Source organism: Alligator sinensis, unplaced genomic scaffold (assembly GCF_000455745.1).
Source record: "Alligator sinensis unplaced genomic scaffold, ASM45574v1 scaffold896_1, whole genome shotgun sequence".
Lineage (NCBI taxonomy): Eukaryota > Metazoa > Chordata > Crocodylia > Alligatoridae > Alligator > Alligator sinensis.
In genome coordinates, this window is record NW_005842940.1 from 485,051 (window position 1) to 494,455 (window position 9,405).

Sequence of the window (9,405 nt, forward strand, 5' to 3'; positions counted from 1 at the left end):
TAGAGATCAGAAGGCAATATTTTACAGTTAGGGTGGCCAAAATCTGGAACCAACTTCCCAGGGAAGTGGTCCTCACCCCTACCTTGGGCAAATTCAAGAGGAGGTTGGATGATCACCTGTCTGGGGTCTCGTAAACCCAGCATTAATTCCTGCCTGTGGCAGGGGGTCAGGCTAGATGATCTTTTCAGGTCCCTCCTGACCCTAGCTACTATGAAACTGGGTCAGGACTGGCCATCAATGTTTACAAATGGGTCCTGGTGCAAACAAGGTTGAGAGCCACTGCTCTGAAGGTCAGCTCCCAGACCAATGGGACCTGAGCTTTACCTGCCTCCCTTAGGTCTTGCGAGCACTTAGCAGAGAGGATTTTGCCAGCCAGAAGTATCATACCCTTGTCTGTTCACGCGGGGGCCTCCCCTCTTCCTTGGCAGAGGCCTGGTCAAATGTTGTGAAATTACATGCATCATTGACAGTAAAATGTTATAAAAGATGACCAAAGGATTTGTTATGAAATCAAGACCAAACCTAAGAGATCAGTAACCATATGTTGCAATACAGATAGAGATATAAGAATAAACAAATGAAAGGAATTATCAGAACAATAATCTTGACTAAAATATAAAAATATATTAAAAGTACATTTACGTTAAATACCACAATTCATGCAAACATAACAATAATGATAAATATAGCACTACCTATACACAGAGACTAAATATGCCGTATGAGTAAAACAAATTCAGGAAAACAGCAGGATGTCCCATAAACACCACAAAATATAGATTCATGACCCTTAACTGCAATTATTTTGCAAATGAGTTGCAAAAAAATAGTCAAATTCATTAGGTGGCAGATTATAAGCAAGCATAATAATAATTAAATGTGTGGATGTTAGAACAAAACTAGCAATTTGTTGTTAACTTGAAAATATATAGTATCTAAGAGCCTTCTCTGAAACTGGCAAAATTGCAAAGCTCATTTTGTTAAAAAGAATCCAAGCTGAGTGCGCCATTTTTTCTGACATCATAAAACAAAAATTGAACCTAAATGTCATGTTTCTGAATACTACTCAGCTCTACACTGGCTTTCTAAAAATCTGAAAAAACATCAATGAGACTTAGATTCCCAATAAACACTTTTGAAAATCCCATCCCCATCTTCATATACTTCATATACTTCATATCTTTTTGTACAGAAAGCTATAAATACTTACGTTTAATTCCCGGCATTCAGAGAGATTTATGTCCTGCAAATTTTTACATTCACCTAAAATTTAAAAAAGACTTTTATATAAGAGTTAAAGTTTAAAGGTGCAAATTCTCTGATGATCAAAGTAACATAGGAATTGCCTTGTCCATCTAGTCCAGCATCTTGTTGTCTGAGACTTGCCATAACTGAATGATTTAGACTTAGAAGAAGTTGCAAGAAACAAAAGAGAACAAAATTATGGAATACCTTTTTTACAGTAAATGTTGTTTCCTATCCCTTACCAGTCAATGGTTACTTTATTGTTTCCATCAGTCATAGAGAGCACATGAGTAAGTGTCTCCCTTCTCACCTCCTTAGCCCAGGGCCAGTAGAAGAACTTAAAGAAAAAACTCTATATAGCCTCTGTAGCCATGGAATATTAGCCTGGATACTTTTTTTAGAACAACAAAAGGCATGTCTCTGACACACAAGCAATCTTCTTATCAAATCTCAAAAGCATGGAGATGTCAGAACTTTTTTATCATAAGAACAGTAAGAATTTAATATGGGTAAAACAGTATGTTAAATCTTACCCCCATTCTCAGAAACAGTTAATTCACTTAAGATGAAACTTAAAAAGCAAAACCCAAAAATATCAGACTAAGGCAGATATCAAACCTGAGAAATTCAATATACAATGTTCAGATAAAAACAATAAAAGATTTTCAAAACATTTCAAGTTTGGAAAAGAAGCAGCCATCTGTATGATTTTACCTGTAATCAAACATTAATCCAATTATATATTTGTATACCCCACTCTATGGAAACAATGACCTCAACTAGAGTTTTGATATTCTATCTTAAGAGATTCTATGAACAGGAGAGAAGGACAAAGATGCTTACTTAGAAATATGGGGTGCTGACAGACATTGGGGGGAACCCCCCCACACACATTTTACTGAAAGAATCAGCTGTAGATAAAAGTGCCAAAAAACCCTGCTGAAGTGCCCAAGCTATACAGACACAGGGCAAGCTGGGTCCAATTAATGCAATGCCCCTTCTGAGCATGTGCTGGGCTTGCCACAGGAACATGCCCAATTTTAATTAAAGCACCATTTTGGGGTGGGTTTTAATGTCTGTAAGCAGCCATGGTAGAAATTCTTGGAGTTTGCTTAAAAAAAAGAATCTTCTCCCGCCTTCAAACCAGAAAGTTTCAGAAACATTTTTGAATACTGAAGGATAACCCCAACAACTCTAACCAGTTAAAATTGCCTCCACTGTTGATAGGCCACACATCATGTCATCTCTATGCTCCCTTCTATAATCCTGAACAAGACAGAGATGAACACGTCTTCCCACAAGGGGGAAACCAGGACATGGACCAGGTTGCATCAGAACTTCATAAGGGTTAACCATAGCATGCTAGAGAATCTCTGCTGTCTTTTGAAATTTTAAACAAAACCCATAAAAAATCCATATGCAAAAACAGTCTCCTTAATGAAAATCAGAAGTAAACAGAAGCACTGAGATCTTGCATCTGCAGATGGCATGAGGAAATAGCTTTCTGAAGTGTTAAGTGCTCCCATTCATCTCAATGTAATGCTAATGCTGAAGCCTTGCTATGACAATTACAATGTCAACCTTTGAGTATATAACACAAGAAAGGAAAGAAATCATATTAGGAAGATAAGCACAGTCTTTTCAGAGTTTTACCTCTGGATTCTGAATTAGCTGTTACAAATCAGGAAAGAAACCTTGCAGTCTTTGTAGACAGTTCTCTAAAAACATCAGTTCAACGTGCAGTGGCAACCAAAAAATCCGCTAAAATATTAGGCATCATAGGAATGGAATTGAAAGCAAAACAGAGAACATCAAAATGCCACTATATAAATCCATAGTGTACCCATGTCTTGAATACGGTGTGCAATTCTAGTCTCCATATCCCCAATGGATGTAGCAGAATTAGAAAAGGTACAGAGAAGGACAACCAAAATGATCAGGGGCATGGAACAGTTGCCATACTGTGAGAGACTAAAAAGCCTGGGCTCTTCAGTTTAGAAAGGAGAAGACTGAAGGGGGTTATGATAGAGATCTATAAATCATGAAGTGAATTGATAACTGTTGTCCAACAAGTCCTAGAATACTAAAACTAAGGGGAACACATTGAAATCAGTAGGTAACAGGTTTAAAATTAACAAAAGAAAATACTTTTTCAAGAAACACATAGTTAACTTATGGAATTCACTGCCACAGGAGGTGGTAGAGGCAGATAATAACAGCCAGGTTTAAAAAGGGACTAACCAAATTCATGGATGATAGATCTATTAAGAGCTGTTCAAAAGAATGGTCAGAGATGTTTCCAGTGGTATCTCTAAACCAATATTGGTGGATACCAGGAAGGGTAATTGATAGGGGATAGATTACTTTAGATATATTTGGTTTAATGTTCTCCCTCTAAAGCATCTAACCCTTCCAGTGTTGGATACAGGGTATTGGACTAGGTGGACCACTAGTCTGACTCAGTATAGTACTTCTCATGTTCCTCTGTTCTTAATTTTATTGTCAAAACTGAGCAAAGCTTAACTTGTGGGTAGAACTCATAATGCTACTAAACAGAGATTCAGCTATAGAAAATGGAAAAAAACTTATATAATTCACATACATTAGCTTTCCTCCCCCAGGTTCCTCTTTGCTTCATTTTGGACTTCCCCTAGGTAGAGGGATCTGCCACAATCCCAGGATCAGAAACCTATGGAAATGGTAGGACAGTTCAGAATAAGAGAGAATCCAGTTGTGATGGATGTGATTAAAACCCGCCTGAACAGGCCCTGATTCCCCAAAAATTAATAAATACAATTAATTATATTTTTCATAATATGTAATGGACAAAACCATTAACTAAGATGCACAGTTTCATAAAATTATGTGCATTAGTAGAATGCTGATATAGACTGCTGCTGGTAGATACAGAAATTAAATGGTGATCTTACAAAAGATTTCCAACAAAATAATTACAATCAGAAGCACTCTCATTTTTTATTTTAGATGGAAATAGTTGCACTACTTTTTAAAAGACAGTTTTTCCATTTTATATTATTAAACTTTACAGAAACAATTACCTGTGTCCTCCTGTTTGTACCACACTGATATAATTATTTTATAATGAAATCCAAAAGTTACTTTAACTTCATCAGATAAATCTACCACAAAAATAGATTGTACAGCTTTAAAAACAAATGTTAATATAGCATTGGAAAAATTAAATACTAAGAAAAAAATCCAGTCTCAAGGTCATATTATTTCCTTTACATGTGCACAGTATAGATGAAAGTGAGTAAGGGTTGCTTTGGATTCCTGATGCAAACAAGGAAATGTTACAAATATATTAGTGATACCTAGACGGCAGCTTATTCTTACATTTTAAATAATGTAATTTTGTGTATGTCTTCACTAGAAAAAATGTTGAGTTCAATAAAATCCTAATGAATCCTATTGAAGAAAAGGGGGGTTTAGTTATGGTTTTCAGATGAGTTAGCAGGTCAAGATTTCCACATAGTATTGAAGGTGAATGCACGGGCAGTATATGTTCACTCTCTCCTGCTGGTCAGCTCTGTTGGGATGGTTTGCATCCCAAGTGCAGTAGGAAGATACAGTCCTCGCTTTCCCTTGATGACACACCTATGATTGTGCTTGGCTCTTCCACAGGCAGGCACAATGAGAAATTCACCAAGGATCTCTCATAAATCCAAGTGAACAGCCAGTCAAAACCCAGCCAGACTCTAGGCCTACATTTTGACTCAGATTGCTATGTTGATCAAAACGAGTGAGAAAGATAACTTTAACAATTAAGGAGTAAGATGTGACCTTAATATTTCTGCCTGAGTAAGTTTCAAATTCTGTGCTAATTAAACTATTTTGTAATGCTTCATTTTATGTGCTAGTCTCTATGAAAATGTCTCTCTTCGACTTTCTTACATTCTATTTTCTTCCAACACAGGGACTCCACATACCCCAGCTGTGCCTCCTCAATTTTAAACAACGCTGGTTTTAAGACTATCCAACCTCAAATTTCAAAGGAATACTTGGCTTGTTCCACAGAAAGTAATTGGAGCCAGCTGCATGTCAGGATGCAAGTAGTTACTATTATAATACTACTTTTTCTGTGTAAAACTGCTGACTTCAGGAAGACAAGAAATGGGAGCTTCAGAAACAAAGCAAATAATGGAAAGGCAAGCAGCCTAAGGAAAGCATCCAGCACAGTTAAGCGCTATGCCCCAGGGCTGCCTTGTGATATATATACTTATCTTCATGAGAAATACTTGGATTGCCAAGAAAGAAAACTAATGTTTGTGTCACCTAGTTGGCCTGAGGATTTAAAACACATGCTGCTAGCAAGAAACAGAATTCGCAAATTGAAGAATAATATGTTTTCCAAGTATAAAATATTGAAAAGTCTGGATTTACAACAGAATGAAATAGCAAAAATTGAGAGTGAGGCTTTTTTTGGCTTAAGTAAACTTACCACACTTTTACTTCAGCATAACCAGATTAAGATTTTATCAGAGGAGGTTTTTATTTACATGCCCTTCCTAAGCTACCTGCGTCTTTATGATAATCCATGGCATTGCACCTGTGACCTGGAAACTCTTATTGCAATGCTGCAGCTTCCAGCAAACAGGAATTTGGGAAATTATGCCAAGTGTGCACTTCCAACAGAACTGAAAGATCAAAAACTAAAGCAAATAAAAATTGAACATCTGTGCAGCGAGGAGGAAAGATTGCACCCTGAAAGTATAGTAAAAAAGCCTGAAATTGCCAAACCAGAATTTGATTCCTCTCTCTGCCACATTTATGTGTTTCCTGTACAAACACTGGATTGCAAAAGAAAAGGTTTGTACACATATATTTAATTAACTGGCTCAATATTCCTGCCCATCTGCTACCTTAGTTTGCATATCAATTGTATTACAGAAAAATCAGTATAGTACTAGGAAGCTTTTGCTTTAACCCATACTGAAAATTTCTTATTCTTGTGATTATATACAATGTAGTAACAATTCTCGTGGTATTTTACCTCCATGCTGGAACCCCAACTCTGTAAAAACACGTACTTAGGTGTAGAAGCAGGTATAATTCAACTAAAATCAACAAGACTTCTCATGGTGCAAAGTTAAGCACATGCTCAAATTATAACAGTATCAGAGCCCAGTTTTTTCCGATTTTACTCTGGCAATTTTACTGCTGCCTCTATAAGCCTACATATGATCATAGTTGTTCCAATGTGGCTGCACTGATGCAGAAAGCTCTTTCTCCCTTCAGTGACAAGCACAATGAAGCCAAAATTTGACAGCAGAGCGCTGTGAAGCCAGATGGGAGTTACCAGCAGTGCTTGGAGGCCCCACAAATGAACTGACTGAATGGGAAGGTGTTGTGACACCCCTCCCTCCCCGCCACCCCCCCATGCATGACTACCTCTGTTGAGAGCAGTGCTGGTTGCTTCTCTTAACAGTTACAGCAACAGGTATTTCTCTGTGCCCAGGAGGCATTTTAAAGTTAAAACATTTCCTAGTACTGCTGCAGAGGAAGTGAGCTCCCGCCCCTACCCTAATGCATCTCAGACGCTTAGGAATCATAACTAAACCCTAAGGGTAAAGCAGCTGGGATATGTGAATACATAAATGCAAATCTGTCTATGCTTTACATTTATCATATTTGTCTCATGTTTCCAAAGCAAAAACAAAGATATTTTAGCTGAGGGCTGTTCTCTGGTAACACCCTTTGCAAAATGCAAGTGCAAACAGAAAAATAAATAGAGGTACCAAGACATGGGAGTAGCCCAGTTTGGGAGGATTTTGTCCAGCTCTTGCAAATTATTTTTATCTTGTAGTATGCTTGTCAAACTGCTTAATGTTTTCTTCTATTTGCCTTAAGAGTAACTACAAATTGATGTAACCACTTTGATGGTGTTTCTATCCCCTGACCAATTCCAGGGGGGGCTCTGTCTATACCTGGCTACCAGTATCAGATAGAGGAAGGCTAGACAAATCGAGAAGTTAGTATGAGGAAACAGGTTCTGACTAAAAGAAATTAGAAGCTTCGGGTTATGATAACATAATGTATCCAATCCACATCATGTCAAAATCACCTATCCCTCTACTTTCTGTGATCTAAGACAACAGGATCCCACCATTACCCTCAACAGCTCAAATACTGAACAAAGACAGACATCTAAGGAAATCATCCCTAAATCTGAATCACAGACTGACACCCCAGGGCAGATCATTCACTATGTATCTATCCCACAGAGGGAACCAAATAAGTTGAATGAACTCAACATTCTGGGAAGAGGAAAATAGAGAATACATGGCCCTGCTTCTTCCCCTCCAAACTCACAGAAGCTTACCAATAAATATTAACGTTTTGTTAATGTTTCATGGGCTTTAGAGACAATAACACACTTTTTAAAATAATCTAGTATTAATTACAATAAAGAACCAAATTGTGGTTGCCTCAAAGATACACTAAAGAGCACAGAGAGCTCCTCCATATACTCAGCAAGAGGCAGCCATGAAGCTATAGCCAGCATCCCTTACAACAGGCTGATCATCTGACTGACAATGCTAGAAATGATGCACATCTCAAAGAAGGTATAACTCAGGGGTTGTCAACTGGGGGTATGCATACCCCCAGGGGTACTTGGAAAGAGACTGGGGGGTACACATGGGCAGGCAGGGATGGAGTACCACCATCCATCACCCTGTGCTGCCACCTCCCAGGAGCAGGGATGGGGGTGAGGGCAGTGGGTCCCCTCTGCGGGCCGCACAGGCACCACCCAGCTGGCCAGACGCAGTGGAGAGGGGGAGCTTGCATGCGGCTGCCACCGCCACCATCCAGCACACAACGCTGCCACTGTGTGCAAGCCCCACCCCACAGCTCCACGTCCAGCCTCCACCACCCTCCACCCTCTGCTCTGCCAGAAGGGGTAAATTCTTAGAAAGTTTGAAAACCGCTGGTATAACTGGTTCAATTTAAAAAGTGGCCAAGTCTCTGTCCTCAGCACCATGACTGAAAGAGACTTGGGGGTCATGATTGACCACAAGATGAACGTGAGCTGCGGCAAAGCAACATTTGTTTGCTTTGCCGCAGCTGTCAAAGCAAACAAAACTCTGGCTCGCATCTACCAATGCATCACAAGCAAGACCCAGGAAGTCATCTTCCCGCATTACTCAGCCTTGATGAGGCTGCAGCTGGACTAGTCTATCCAATTCTGGGCTCTACAATTCAGAAAGGATGTGGAGAAGGTTGAAAAAGTCCAGAGGAGAGCCATGCACATGATTAGAGTACAAAAGAGCAGGCCTTATGAGGAGAGGCTGAAAGCCATAGGACTCTTCAGCGTGGAAAAGCATAGGCTCAGGGGTGACTTGGTGGTAGCCTATAAGTACATAAGTGGTATACATCAGGAACTGGGAGAATGTCTGTTCACCAGAGCACCCCAAGGGAAGACAAGGTCCAATGGTCACAAACTCCTGGAAGACCATTTTAAGCTGGATATAAGGAAAAACTTCTTTACTGTCCGAGTTTTTTCAGGCTTGGAATAGACTCCCCGCACTGGTGGTGCAAGCACCTACTCTGGACACTTTCAAGAAACACATGGATGCCTATCTTGCTGGAATCATTTGACCCCAGATGACTTCCTGCCCCTTGGGCAGGGGCTAGATCCAATGATCTTGCAAGGTGCCTTCCAGCCCTAATGTCTATGAAATCTCTAAGAAATCTCACACCAGTGCTGAGAGGGAAATGCAAGGGGAAGATTATGATACAACCTTATAAAAAATGCAGATATAGGGTTTTTTTTCCTTTTTAAACAGGAGTTATTCAAATACCTCTTACTAGATAAATGATACACTAGATTTGTCAGTGCTTCAGAGGAAAAACTGAAATTCCTTTTCCCAATGATAGCAGTATATGATTTGTATTAAATTTCTGTAAAATAAATATGAGGTTTTTAGTTCATTATTGAAGTATTAGGTTGCCCCCATTAATATCATTGTTGGCAGTCCTCAATATGAATATGACTGTCTTCCAGTAAACAGGAAAGTCATTGGTGAGTCCATCATGACTGAGGAGGCCAATCTGAGCTCTACATGTTTGACTGCAGATATGGCAAATAGTTCCATGAGGAAGGAATAGATCCCGGTGATGTTGGGTCACAGCTCTTTC

General features: G+C 39.2%; 3 protein-coding genes across 4 annotated transcripts in view; 2 read left to right on the forward strand and 1 right to left on the reverse strand.

The window, feature by feature from the left end:
• FAM185A (family with sequence similarity 185 member A) overlaps positions 1-5,236 on the forward strand; it is a 184,088-nt gene extending 178,852 nt beyond the window's left edge. The window contains exon 9 of the mRNA XM_025192529.1: positions 5,183-5,236. The gene's annotated coding sequence lies outside the window, so the exon portion shown is untranslated. The remainder of the gene's footprint in view (positions 1-5,182) is intronic.
• The window catches only part of FBXL13 (F-box and leucine rich repeat protein 13), a gene marked incomplete at its 5' end in the record, with an annotated part of 176,071 nt that overhangs the window by 105,033 nt on the left and 61,633 nt on the right, over positions 1-9,405 (reverse strand). The window contains one exon of the mRNA XM_006036277.3: positions 1,211-1,263. Within this exon, the coding sequence (XP_006036339.3) occupies positions 1,211-1,263 (53 nt within the window). The remainder of the gene's footprint in view (positions 1-1,210; positions 1,264-9,405) is intronic.
• Positions 1-9,405, forward strand: part of LRRC17 (leucine rich repeat containing 17) — an 89,830-nt gene that overhangs the window by 71,378 nt on the left and 9,047 nt on the right. For both annotated transcript variants that reach the window (XM_025192526.1, XM_006036273.3), the window contains exon 2: positions 5,183-6,075. In XM_025192526.1, the coding sequence (XP_025048311.1) occupies positions 5,313-6,075 (763 nt within the window). In that variant the 5' untranslated portion in view covers positions 5,183-5,312. The remainder of the gene's footprint in view (positions 1-5,182; positions 6,076-9,405) is intronic.